The 14,614-nt window shown below is 41.4% G+C and overlaps 1 protein-coding gene across 1 annotated transcript in view; it reads left to right on the top strand.

Annotated features, from left to right (window-relative positions):
* PEDS1 (plasmanylethanolamine desaturase 1) overlaps window positions 1–14,614 on the top strand; it is a 40,755-nt gene that overhangs the window by 7,358 nt on the left and 18,783 nt on the right. The window contains exon 2 of the mRNA XM_054981923.1: window positions 6,539–6,658. Coding sequence (XP_054837898.1) covers window positions 6,539–6,658 — 120 coding nt within the window. The remainder of the gene's footprint in view (window positions 1–6,538; window positions 6,659–14,614) is intronic.

The raw sequence follows: 14,614 nt of genomic DNA, 5'->3' as shown, positions 1-14,614 counted from the left end.
CCCATTTGGGAAATTGCAGTAAGAGTAGCCTGTCTCGTCTCATGATTACTTGTAGGGCATGACGACTGATTATTGGAGAGGAATGCTGCCCCTCGCTTCCTGGGTTTTAAATTCCTGGGGAGTGGAGTATCCTGTAGGGTCCCTTCAGCCAAGCCTCTGCCACAGAGAAGGAAGTTGAACGAGCTTCAGGTCCTTAAAGACCAACAAGGTATCTAATGAAGGGAGCTTTGATTCTTGAAAGCTTATACCCTGGAAATCTTGTTGGTAGGCAGCCCTCCTGAAATTATCTTCAAAGAAGGCCCCCTTCTTTGAAGAAGAAGTTGCTCCTTCATTCCCCACCCCACCCCACCCCCAACACAGCCAAATAGAGACGTGGAACTTCGTCCTTGGATGTGTTACGGGTGCATCTCCAGCTATGTCAGTTTCCTGCATTCCAGGCCACTCTCCAGCCTCAGGTGAGGAGCAGGATAAAGTCTGCCCCCATGGCTCACCTGCTGCTTTCCTTGTGGTTCTCCTCTTCTCACCCCGTTTGTGGAGGTGATTGGGCTCTTTTGGGGGCTGAAGGGGCTATGAGATTAAGGGAGCTCCTGATTGTGATTTGGGAGGGGGGACAAAGGCACCGAGTTCTGTACTTCTAATGTTGGAGTGGGCTTACTGCTCCCGTCATCAGATCCTTCTGCACTGTGGCAGGGTGCACAAACGTTTTCAGCAGTGGATCAGTTCATTCGGTCTGGGCTGGAGCGGAGGGCCCGAAAGCCAGGAACATGGCTCAGAAAGCTTCAGACATTAAACCTTCCCTGTGCAGAATATGGGCAAGGAGCATCTGTGCATGGCTCTAAGCATCTTGTTTGAGGGCTGCCTTGAGGCCGAGTTGCACATCACATTTCTGTACATGATTGTATGCACAGTCACCCATTGGCTGAGTTAACGTGACTCAAGTGATGCAGTGTTTGCGGTTGTCCTTGCTGCTATGACGGCTGTGATTACAGAGACGGCGGTATAGCGCTTGTAGGAGCTGTTAGCATGTTATGGGGAATGCGTGGCTGTTTCTTCTCCCCATAGATCCTGTAATAGTTAAACAAGGTCTGTGATATGATGTCATGCTCAGTATTTCCTCTCTTCATTGCAGTGCAGGAACATCTCATCGCATCTGTTTTTTCTAAATGTGACAGATGTGGCATGACAATAGCCATGTTTCCTCTGTACTGTTTAAGTTCATCTCTGGAAGTAGAGTACAGTTCATTCCCAGCTTTTTTCCTGTGAAGTTATGTACATGAAATGTCTGTTTCTGTATTTCATGGAAATTTAAGTTTCTGAGTCTGTATTCACATTCTTCAGCAACCTGGAACTGCTCAGCTGGTACTTAGCTTAGTTATGTTAGGCTTACAACAGGCCTTAAATGTGTGTACAGAAATGGTTGTTTGGTGGGATGGATTTGGCAGTTCATTAACAGTCATGCCATGGAAATAGCAGCTGCAGTAATAGTAACGCAGTTTCATGGGAGAGATTTTTTTTCCTGCCTTTTATCACATAGTCATTGTGAACTCTTTGCCGGCAGACTTTTTTTCTCCCATAGTTCAGCCTAAATCTCCCAAGAGAAGGAAGGGTATTGCAGTATTTAATGGCTGTGACAATTATTGCTGCTTTCAGCAAAAAGAACCCTGAATGAGCTAAAAGACCTTTGTTTGCAAGTTTTAATATAAGGCAGCTCTGCATACTGTATCTATGGATAGCGATCTTCAGCTTTTCGATTTCCTATGCAACTTAGTACTTGTTCAGTGGCTGTTGCCAGCAGAATAGCCCCCTTTTTGATGCCTGTGTTTTCAAGAGGACAAGAAGCATATAAAGGGCTAAAATAAAAAGGTTGAGAAAACAAGAAAAATAATAAGCACTGCGTGATACAGTATGCAATTAAAACTGGTTCAAAAGCATGCACAAAACATACATGTAATGTATAAACTATTGAAGCACAAAGTGTAATTGCGCATATACAATGAGAACAAACAGTGCCAGATGCATTTCAGTGCAATACCTTCATTAGTGGCTTACACTATAAACATGATTAGTATAACCATGTCATTCACATGAAAGACAGTATTGATACATTTCCAGCGATTAGTATAGTCACATCCGGGGTATAGTCACATCTGGGGTACACTGGTCTAACTAGCACCGCCAGTACCCAAGGGTTAGTGTCTCCTCCAGTTAATACAATGTACAGCTTTGTAATATGTGTACAGAATGAAACCTGTCTACGCCATTAGCTAAATGTTAAGGGCAGTTGTGAAAACTGCTTTAGAATGTGTTTACGTTAGTGTAACTTGGCTGTTGTGGGAAGTGTCCTACTCCTTGAAGCAGGAGCTCTTGTATTTTGGTTCTTTTTAAAATATGTGGTAGAAACTAATAAGCATTAAAAGCCTGGTGGATTGCACAGTACTTGTGCAAGGATATTCTAATACTGATGGATGCTAGATGTAAGAAAACTGCTCCTTACAACTTCTGATGTGAGAAGCCAAATGCAACCTACCAGTCATGGCTTGCCAGATGGTAGACAACACCCTTGTTTTTGTGCTTCTGGAGAGTCTGCTAAAATGAGGTTTACTGTGTTGGTTTTGTGGATTGAAAGTCCTGTTGTAAAGCAGAAAACTGATTTTAATCAAATGGATTCAGATGGATAGCTCACCATGTAGTCCTGGACATACCCTGTATTTAAACATGGGGTTACACGGTAGATGCATACCACAGTTTATCCTTTTCAGAATTCTGTTTTTTCAAAATACGATGCTTTAATTCCTTGCTGTTTTTGTCTCTGAAGACTTAAGAGCTCTGTAAACAACACCTTACTTTCTTAATGTAGGTACTTTCTAGTGAAGTTTTGTTCTTATTCATGCGGGTGTAATTGGAACTTGGCTCATCTGCATGCATAAACAGTGTCTTCTGAAAAATAATTTAATGCTGCAGGATTCCCTACTTTGAACATGAAATGGCAGGGTTCTCTTTACGAGCAGATTGAACATGGGCCTCCCTTAGGAGAAGCATGCAAGTGCCATGGCGCTTCCCACATCGTCATCTTAATTGTTCCTTGTGGACTTATCCATTTAGCTCTTCTATTTAGGGTAGCTGCTCCTCTGCAGAATGTGGGTGTTAATTAACTTATTTGGATGCCATAGAGGCTCTTAGAACAATAGCATATTGTGACCCTATGCTACTCTGACAACGTGCTGGTGTGCCAGCATTTTTAATCACTCTTCTAACTATGCCCACAAGCTGCATTGAGCTCCATAACATTCTTTGTTGGGGGACGGGGGTGCTAAAGATACAATTCTGAACCTACTCTACTCATTCTGGTGAGTTATGTTTAAAAAAGGAAAATGGCAGGGCAGATTATACCTTTAAAAAGAGAGCTTTTTTCTCCAATAGCTTTCATACATTTGTGGGGGTCATGTGAAGTTACATAAATAAATATTTATTATTAAATATTAAATCAACATTTGATGCATGTCACACCTTCCACCCATGAAGACCAAAAACTGCTTGCATCCTCCTCCTCTCTTACATTTTATCCCAGGGTGGATTTGATTTAAATCAAACTGTTTTAAATCACGATTTAAATCATGATTTAAATCACTAGTCAGTAAGGCTTGATTTAAAACATAGTTTTCTACATAAAGACTAATTCTTGCTGGTATAACTTTAATATGCAAGTAGATGCCTGCCTTACCGATAGGTAAAGGAACTTCATTAAAGTATTCCCAAACTGGGTCTCTTTTACGGCCTGCTGCCATTATAGGTTTTTTCCTCCAAGGAAAGAATGTGATAAACCTCAGGTCATACACACAAAAGATCCAAAGACTTGTGCAGTATTGTGCTCAAAAAGTTTCACTTTCATTTTGTACTGCTTGCCCCTCCGTCCTCACACTTAGTTTCTTCTTGTGCAGATCTATTCCACTCCAAACAATCAGAAAAAGATTGTTTCTATTCACTGAACTTCTTGAAACTTAGCACTGGAGGGGTTGATTCTGTCTTCATAGGTTTGTAGAACAATAGGATTAAGGTCTTTTTCTCAACTCTGTTCATGTTATAACATTTTTGCTGTGAAGATGAGGCATGTGATCTCTGCTGAGCTGACACAAATTCAGTTTTGAGAACTGCAAAACCAAGCATCTGTGATAATATCTTGTAGGCAGAGAAACTGCCCAATAATCTTTCAAAAACCTCTGGAAGAGCATGCCATTGTGAATGGATTAATGGAATTTATTTACCAAAAAAATTAAACATATACAGCCTTATTCTACATAATTAAAAACTAATCTTTATTTCATGATGGAATAACCTTTGGATGGTAATATATTTTCCTCAAAAAGCATTTTATTTTTAAAAAATCCAATTTAAATTTTAAAAATCCGATTTAAATCAAAAAAATCCGATTTAAATAAAAAATCTGATTTTTTTGATTTTTTTAAAAAAATCATTGATTTTTATCCACCCTGTTTTATCCTCACAACAACAATCCTGTGAGGTAGGTTAGGCTGAGTGTGGAACTGTCCCAAAGTCACCCAGCAAGCTTCCACGGCAGAGTAAGGATTCAAACCTGGCTCTCTCAAATCACAGCACAACACTTTAAGCGCTACACCGCGTTGGCTCTGATCTTGTCTGTTCCCTGTACCAGGCAAATAGTTAATTAGAAGCATAATTGCAGAGTTGCAGTTCACCCCTCCCATTTGCGGGAAAAGAATATTACAAACTGAACCTCTACAAGATTTAATATTCATGTGCAGTGTCCACATTAGATTCATGCAAGGTTGCAGGGAGACTGGTGAGCGTAGACCATGTGAGCAAGGCTGGCCAAAGTGCATTTTTGACGAATTCAGATAAAAACAGAACACTCATTTCAAATATGAAATATATTACGATCAAATTTATGCAGCTATTTTCCCAAAAGAAGTATGCTAAATGCATGTGTTTGGTGTCTGAACAGTGGGAAAACACGTGCACATCTAATGTAAATTGTACTTGTGTTTTATGGCTTTACAGAGACTTGAAAAAAACAAGCATGGCACGATTAACTTCTGTGATTCTAAAGATATAAAACAATTAGTTTAATACTGGTGTAAATTCAGACACCATATAAAATTAACAATTATTCATGACTTTGAGACTATCACAGCTTTCAAAAAGGGTACTGATTTAAGTAATGCAAACAGTTGCTGGAAAAGATAAAATGCAAGTTCTCCTGGACCCTTTTTTTCTTTATAAAGGGGAATCATATTTGAAGAGCATGTCTACAAAATCCTAGCAGAATGCACTACGGTGGCTCTTGTTCTCTATGGTACACACAGTTTTGAAAAGCAGGGGATTCTCTGAGGATGTTTGTTTTTCAGTCCTGGGAGCAGTTGGCAGATTTGGTCCTGCATGTGGTATTTGCACAGAGGTTTCCGGTGCTTTTGTTTCCCAGAAAGCTATCACCTATGCACACTTTCTCTTTTGTGTGTGTGTGTGTGTGTGTGGGTGTGTGGAAGGAGAGGAATAAAGTATGCCCCATTCTTACATTTTACTTTGACCTGATATTTATCTGGGAACCTTGATTGAAGGAAGGAACAGGAGATTCAGTCGTACATCCCAAGCTCCTTATTGTGTCAGAAGAGCAACCTTTGGACATTGAGTGATATTTTCAGCTGTGCCGCTTGAAACGCTGTGTCTTTCTGATGACTTTGGTGTGGGAGCCACTCGGTTTTGATTTATCGGTGATTTGCATTCAGCAGATGTCTCAAACTCCAATAATAATGAGTGCTCCTAATTCTGATTGTATTAAGGCCTGTAAGTGACTGCATTTCTGCTGCCTTTCAGACATGGTGTAAAGTTACATTAGAGTGGTCTGCATTCGTCTGACCACTCTCTCTGGCACGGGAGATGGATTTGCTCACACAAATAAATACCTTGGAGTACGTTGACTAAACATCTGCTGGAGAACCCATTAAACCCCACTCCAGTGGGCTTGTTTTCCATATCAAGAAGGCATCTTGTCTGGCTTGTGGAAAATGTGAAACATACTTATATGCTATTCGGTAATTCTGATACACTTTCTGTGTTTTTGTTGGATTAAATGCAATTTAAATTTTCTTTAAAATACAGTGCAGGTCTGAAGACTGATGATGCCACCTTGAACTATATGAACAAGGTTTTCATTTGTGATAATCCGCAGGTTTTTAGTAAGTGAATATTTGTCTCCATGATAATAAGTGTAGAAAGCATGTCTGCTGCAGAGCTGCCCAGTTCATCGACACAGTCACAGAATATCCTAAAGGGAATGTCCTAATTTGTATGCCACTTTTCATCTTGGTCCCAGTCTTAGATAGATGATCACCATGCAGCATTCCTCCCGATAGCATTTATTTTACTGCTCAGGGGTTATAAGTAAGAGACAGATTTGTCTCTCCAGTTCTTACTGTCAGGAAGCCTTGCAAAATTAGCTGAAAAATAGCTTTGGGTGTTTATTACAATTTCAATAAATTGAATTTTCCCCTTTTTTGTTGAACAGGGAAACGGTTGCAAGAATGGATCAGTGTCGTCTTATGTTTTTCTCTGATGACTTTCAACTTCTACAATCTCATCTTCTGCGTGAGATGGGAGCATGTCTTCTCTGTTATTGTGGGGATATGTAAGTATGAGCTAGTTCTAATACAGTAAGGAATCTTTTCTGTAAATACTGAAATGCATGTTTGGAAACACAGTCATCATAAAACATGTACAGAATTTGCAGTGCCCTGACCAGACCAGACATGTATTTATCTGTAGCAGTAGGCTGAAGGCAAGAAGATCTTGAGATTTTTTCTGAAACCTTTCTCATAAATCTAGTTTATGGATAGAAATGGTGCGTTAAACTTAAATGTGCTGTCTGTCTTATACACTGAAGACGGTGTGGTATAGTGATTTATTAGAATGTCTGATTAGGGTCTGGGAGGATCAGAGTTCAAAACCCCACTCTGACATGGAGCCTTGGTGGGTGACCTCGTACTAGTCACACACACTTGGCTTAACCTGCCTCAAAGGGTTGTTATGAGGATGGGAGGAGAAGAGAGTGATGTGTGCTGCTTTAGATCTTCATTGGGGAGGAAGATGGGCTCTCGGTGAAGTAAATAAAAACTTAAGGATGAACTTGGGCAGCAATCATTTAATCTACGTAATAAACAAAAAGTACCAACATAATAAACATGGATATGATTGAGGTGTCTCATGAGAATCAGTCTCGACTCTGAACCCTGTCCTGGGTTCTGAAACCTAAAGCAGAAAGGGCAGATGACAGTCTGTGAAGAAAATGCTGTTGGGTTGTGTTTGTCTGTCTGGAAGAACGTCTCCCTGGAATAGCTGTCTCTCCAAACTCTTCTGATTGTAACAAGAAGCTGAATAAATTGGGTCGTCTTTGAGTGCTGTCTGAGCATCTGGTCTCCTTAAACTGCATGACACCACGTGCCCCTCAGTTCCTTTGTCTCAGCTCTGGAACAGAGAGGTGTGGTAACAGTTGGTATGCTGTACTTAAAGGATGGTTGTAATGCTATGTATTAATTAAAAGGAAGACTTGCTTGTTTCCTGTGTTGGATCACTGTATGGCTGAATTTCTGCCTGTGTTTGAGAAGTGATGGCTTTACGTTCGGAATGCATTGTGAACATAGTCTTCTCCTTGGGAGGAGGAGAGCATCCTTGTTGATGAGAGGGATGCTCTGCATACTTCACAGGAGCACCTGGCGTCAGTTGGTGCTGCAGTTTTCAGACAGTTGCGTTAAGTACCTGTACTACAGGTATGACAACAACAGTCTTAGCCTGAGGTGTATTGGGAAAATAAGAGACTATTGAAGATAAACAATTATGACTGGAATTTGATTAATTTTACCACTGACTTCGGGATTTGAAAAAGATCACATCAGTAATGTGAACTCCTAATTTTGACAGTGGGTGCTATGTTAATCTCAGAGAGCGACACATTTTATTGGACCTGCTGTGGTAGTCTGGGTAACAGATGTCTGAATTTCTGCCTCAAGAGTTCTATGCAACCAGGAAACTTTCCACCTTACTAAGCATCTGGTCCATTAAAAATGATCCTCCTGCAATTTGCCTGGATCAGATGGTTAATTTGACTTTATTTGACTTCTGAGCACTTCATGTAAATCAGCCATGTTGTCCAGTACGCTAACTTTTAATGGGTGGCCATCCTTACTAGCTGAAATACAAAACAGGATAGTTTTACAGAATTTCCAAGTGTGTAATTTTATCAAATCTGACCTCTACTCTGCAGTCCAGACAAACCAGTTCCTTAATTCTGTTCTTCATAGCAAATATGTATGGTTTTGAAGTGTCTTTCTTTAAAAACGATGGACTTCGAGAGGAAGTCACTGCAGTTAATCTCTCTCAGCTTCTTCAGGGAGTTCCACGGTAGCAGAAGCAGTTATATATAATTATACATTTGGTACTTATCAACATGCTGGGCAAGTTCCTATTTTTTTTAAAGACAGTGTTTCTTGTACAAGTACAATGGGAGGTTCAATCAACTTTATTGTAGTCCTTACTGTCAGTGCCGTATACAAGTGTAGGTATTTCTCACTTCAGTGATGATGAGGGCTTGGAAGTGTTATCGCATTAGCTTGCAACTTGGATAAGGCTGGCAATTTACTGATAACATTATTTAAGTAGTTGGTAAATGATTAAAGTAGCAGAATGGTGTTTCTGTGCAAACATGGCTTTCTGGTAACTCCTGATTGGAAAGATGTGTGCGCTATACATTCTGCGGCCTAGTTCTTAAAGAATGGCTGAACTACTTGTCCCCAAGAAAGCTTTAGACCTAATTTCACACAATTGTTAACCCTACCCTCCCCTAATGTCGAGTGGCAAACTACTTTTCCAACTGTTTTCTATAGAAATTTGAGCTGGGGTGCGGAGATCCACTGTTCTGAGACAAAAATATTGTGCTGTGTAACCCCAGTGCCTGGGAGAATCTTAAAACAATTTATTGGATACAGGTCTGTGATGGACAGCTAGCATTATTATACCCAGGCAATATTCTTATGGAAGGTGGGCCGTTGTCACCCACCTCTGAATGAAAGTTTTTCCTGAGCTGCTGTGTGGACAGTCCAAACTATTGAAGGGGCAAATTCTTAAAATATTGATAGTCTCTTGCTTTTGGGAGGTCATTTGGGCCAACAACTCCGCCACCTCCCCGTGAACATGTATTCGGAGGGCAAAAAATGCAGTTATATCCTCGTAGGAACTTTTCTCCGAGTTGCTGAATCACTAACACTCTGTGGTTGCAAAGGTCTGAGTAGGGAGTAGCCAGTTAATCCAGACATTGCTTGAATAAAATATGTTATTAGCTTCTAAAAAGTGTTTGCAAAAGCATTAAGCTCTCAACAAGAGATCAGAGAACAGGTGCAAAAGAAATAGAATTTTAGTTAGCAACAGCTAGATTATTTATCTAAAACTTTTAAGAGCTGACTAACTTAATCTTCACTGATTGACCTCCAAAAGGTGTTCATCTTACCCATCTGGTAGCATGTAGGCCCTTCCCAGGCTGAGTTGGTGCAGCATAGAGGCTTGCCAAGGTGAAGAAGGAAGAGGGTCGGGTACAAAACATGTGGAAAGGCCAACTTTGCTAGCCCTCAGAAGATCACCCGGCAACTCAGGAGCCAATCAGTGTTCAGCAACTAATTGGCATTTTTGTGATGAGAACACACAGGGTCTTTAAGGCCATTCACTTGGGACTCAGAGAGTACTTGCAGGTCTTGTTAATTAACAGAAACTGGGTGTCTCAGCTAGACCTGGGCGTGCGAGCACTTAGTACACTGAACCAATGTTCAGCCATTCTAGCTGGAATCCTATATTTTAGGCTCACTTTCCATACATAACTTCAAGCTTCCCTCCCCAGCTATTGCTCAGGTTGGAACAGAAGGCATATCGGATACACTTTCTCCTCTAAGTCCTCCACCACTATCAGCTGGTGGGCAGTAGCTGAGGAAGATAGACTTGGAGCAGGAATCTTGTCTGATGCACTTTCTGCTCCAAGTTGCCACCAGCCAGCTGATGGTGTGCTTTCTTCTTCTCCACTGCTGCCTGACCACTGTTTCCCTTACTTCCTACAAGCCCCCCCTTCCCACTCTATTACTTGTTTATTTGTACCAGTGGGGGGGCAGGGCCCAGCAGGGGGAAGGGAAAATGGGGTGCCTCAACCTCAGTTAATCATGATTGTTTTTGATTGTCTTGTATAAAAGTCGTCATATTCTTTCTCACTGAAAAAAGCATGTCTCAAAAAAATTCACTCCCTTAGAATATTTTTAATAATGTGTATGTTTTGACCACACTTCTGCTTGATCTGTCTTACTCCTCAGTTGTCAAGTAAAATCAAAATGCTTGACAACGATTTAAAAATAGTTAACATGATTATGGATACTCACTGTTAAATCAAATAGCAGCAAAGAGCTTTTAGGGTTTTTGTATTGTCAAAGGCTTTCACGGCCGGAGAACGATGGTTGTTGTGGGTTTTCCGGGCTGTATTGCCGTGGTCTTGGCATTGTAGTTCCTGACGTTTCGCCAACAGCTGTGGCTGGCATCTTCAGAGGTGTAGCACCAAAAGATAGAGATCTCTCAGTGTCACACTGTGGAAAAGATATGGCAGGTCATTTATATCTACTCAGGAGGGGTGGGACTGAGCTGAGTCATCCTGTAGGAGTTTCCCAGGGTGTGGAATGCTAATGGCGGGAGGCTTCACTGTATCCTGAGGAGGTTCTTTTGCATATGGATTGGTGCTTGATGTGCTAATCTTCTCTGCAGGGCTGTTGTCGGGTGTGGAGTGTTTTGTTAGCCTGGTGTTTTTCAGAACTGGAAACCATGCTCTGTTCATTCTTAAGGTTTCTTCTTTCCTGTTGAAGTTTTGCTTATGCTTGTGAATTTCAATGGCTTCCCTGTGCAGTCTGACAAAGTAGTTGGAAGTGTTGTCCAGTATTTTGGTGTCCTGGAATAAGATACTGTGCCCTGTTTGAGTTAGGCTATGTTCAGCCACTGCTGATTTTTCAGGTTGTCCAAGTCTGCAGTGTCTTTCATGTTCTTTTATTCTTGTCTGGATGCTACACTTTGTGGTCCCGATGTAAACTTGTCCACAGCTGCAGGGTATACGGTATACTCCTGCAGAGGTGAGGGGGTCTCTACTGTCTTTTGCTGATCATAGCATCTGTTGTATTTTTCGGGTGGGTCTGAATACAGCTTGGAGGTTATGCTTTTTCATAAGCTTTCCCATCTGATCAGTAATTCCTTTGATATATGGCAAAAACACTTTACCCCTCCTGAGTAGATATAAATGACCTGCCATATCTTTTCCACACTGTAACACTGAGAGATCTCTATCTTTTGGTGCTACACCTCTGAAGATGCCAGTCACAGCTGCTGGCGAAACGTCAGGAACTACAATGCCAAGACCACGGCAATACAGCCCAGAAAACCCACAACAACCATCATTTTAGGGTTTTTGTTTGTTACAATACAGTATTGCTTGACAACAATGAATATTGGAACTTTACAGTGCAGCAGAACTGAAGATTTTTGACTTCTAAATGATTGATTATGACCCCCACTTTCCTTCGTTCTCTTTGGTAATTAAGATCAACTGTACATCTAAAGACCTCGTACAGCAGGTAACTGTTACGTTGCAACAGAGTCTGGTTTTGCTTGCTTGAGTGGTTGCTAATGAGTTGTATAGAGAGCTGCCCTTGGAATTTTAGCTTTCTGGCACGAGGTGCACAATCCTGACAACATACATGTGTTCAAAACAGAATTCGCTCTCTGCCTTCACTTTGAGGTTCAATGGGCTGCTGTGTTTTCAATGCTCCTTTATTAGCTTTGAGATTTTGACGGAGAAATAGTGCCAAAAAGTGAGCATGCACTTAATGATGAAATCCTCCCGCTCACGGGCACTTGAGTGGGCAGGTGGCTGTAGTAGTGCTTTGCGTAATTGTCAAAGTTCAGGAATCAAGCGCTAGATTAAAACGTGATTTTTGCAATACGCACACACACCAACAGCTTCCTAGATGTATTAACGAGCTGTTATTAAAATTAAGCTTTAACTAAAACTAATCACTGATTTATACTGTCTCACAGCATGATATGACTATGCTGTGTAGAGGTGCAGGGTTGTTGTTTTTTTTGTTAGCCCTGGTCGTCATAGCCTCTGAAAATAGGCGCAGATTAGCAAATATTCTCATTTCTTCTCTTATTTGAGTTTAATCCCCGTGCACTGTAGGGAGAAGCAGAGGGAGGGAATATCTTCAGGCAGTGCAGTAAAGGATATTAGAAGGCGGCAAGTGTCAGTGAACCCAACCAAAGTGTGTTCATATGACACAGCTTTTCTGAGAGCTAATGGCAGAACAGTATCCTAGCCTCTAGAGCCTAATCAGAAAGCAATACAAAATGAAGGCAAGGAAAGTATTTGTGCGTTTAAAGTTATTAAAATGGAGAGAGCACATGCGCAAATCTGTCAGTGCCTGTAGAGCATGCAAATACCAAGTGTAGCTGATAAATTCAATGGTTTGAACTATTTTTAAGCCCCCCTCCAAAAAAAACCCCCCAGTCATGGCATTGCTTGATCTTTGATGAAGAACACTTAACTGCCTTTCTTTTTAACGTAGAGTTGACCTTACAGGAAATGTCACGTGGTCAATTTTTCCCTGTTTAAAGAGCGGTCTTCAAGTAGTGGCCTTGACTCTCAGGTGAGTTGCAGATCCCCTCCTGCTGTGCTGCGAACTTTTTGGAAGGTCTTGCTGCTAGTATTTATTTATTTATTTATTTATTCAATTTGTGTTCCGCCCTCCCCACACCAGCAGGCTCAGGGCGGATGTGTGTAGAGAGCATGCCGTGCCCTGGGGGTTGCGATTTGCTCCAAGAAAAATGTAGGACGGTCCTCTGAATCAGACTCCTATAGAGAAGCAAGGAAATGGGTTGGTTAGTTCACAAGACTGGCCCATTGAAGTCCCATTGGTGCTCGGTAGGACAGAACTTCCATGAATTCAGTACCCCTATTCTAAAACGCAGGCTATTGTGCTTGATATATTTGACCATTCCTGTAACTCTGTGCAGTTGTCCTAATATTGCAAACAGTGTTTATGGGAGGCAGGGAGCTCAGTAATATTTTACATTGATTCTCATCCACACACACACTTGGGCTAAATGCTTTTGTGCATTATTGTGATGGTTTGTGCAGTATTGTGATCCTTGGCTTTTGAATTGTCTGACAACATGTTTGTATTTAACGTTCTCCTTACTGCTGTGATCACAACTGGTGAGCTATGACTAATGCTTAATGTACACTGTTGACTTTAGTAAGGCTCTTAGCAACTTGGTTTGACTAAGTTACAATGAATGGAATGATCTTCCGTCTGTGGAATGCGTTCAAATTGCCTCAGGGTGCAGAGTGTCAATATGGGTTTGTTTTAAGCTTCAGGTTGGATTGAAGTAGTGTTGAGTGTTTGAGAAACACGCCGAGCTGTGAGTCAGTTGTCTCTAAACTTTGGTACCTCTGGGAATAGTTGTATAGTACATGAGGAGAGAAGCTTCTAATGGCAGCATCTCTGGTGCAGTGGTAAGGGACTTCCTTGAGTTTTGCTCTTGACTACCTTTATGGCAGCAGCAACTGTTGCTTGCCCCAGCTATGAGGATCAGCCTGGCAAGAAACTGTGGCAATGGCAGTAGGCAATGGGAGAGACTTGGGAATAAGCCTAGAAAATAGATAACAAATAGAAGTTAAAGCAATGTTGGAACAAGCCTGGGGGCAGGAGGATTGGAGGCGAGCTTTGTGTGTGGGGAGTTATTGTAGAGGCCTAGAGAATTGCAACAGAACTTGGAAGGAAGCAGAGGCTGCTTCCTCCCAACATGTGAGGTTCCTAGGAAACTTTTTAAGAAATTTAAAGTAATTTAAATATGGAACTAGTGATTGCAAACAAAGGCAGATACACCACGTACAAGCTCTGAGGTTTGTCCATGCTCTTTACCTTGTATTTAGTCCATCTAAGATGATTGATTTGGAGCCTAGACAACTAGAGATAAATAGACTATGCTTCATATATGTGGATTAGGCAATTTTCCACCGGAAGAAAGCATCACATGACCTCAGAGTTGGAGTCATGGGTTGAGGAAGATGAAAACGTAATAGTTCAGAAGTGTTGTTGGAACTGATAGTTGTACATGATTGGCACTTTTTTAAAAAAATCATGCTTAGTTTTCCTCATGAAGGGACACTAGGAAGTTCTGCACTAAATAGTCCATTGTTTGCATGCACAGTGAACCTATTGCTGTGCTCAAAGGCTGCTCATGAACTGGTTGACAAAGAATATTCTGTTTGCTTGTCAGGACTCGCCCTTGCGCGAAAGAGAGAGCACAGATTCTCAGGGAACCTCAGTGGGAACATTCAGTCCAGGGCAAACCCTGTGTAGTAGGGGAGCGGGCCTAGGATTCGAATTGTATAGTAGGGTAGGATTAGGTTGGCACATGGGGTTAGGGGAGAAGCTAAGGGTGATCACAAGGCTTTCTGGTAATAGTTTGAGATGAATAAAATATATTTGTAAAGGGATTCTTTTACTGGCAC

This window comes from Eublepharis macularius, chromosome 5 (genome assembly GCF_028583425.1).
Source record: "Eublepharis macularius isolate TG4126 chromosome 5, MPM_Emac_v1.0, whole genome shotgun sequence".
NCBI lineage: Eukaryota > Metazoa > Chordata > Lepidosauria > Squamata > Eublepharidae > Eublepharis > Eublepharis macularius.
This window is presented reverse-complemented; position numbering and strand designations above follow the sequence as displayed.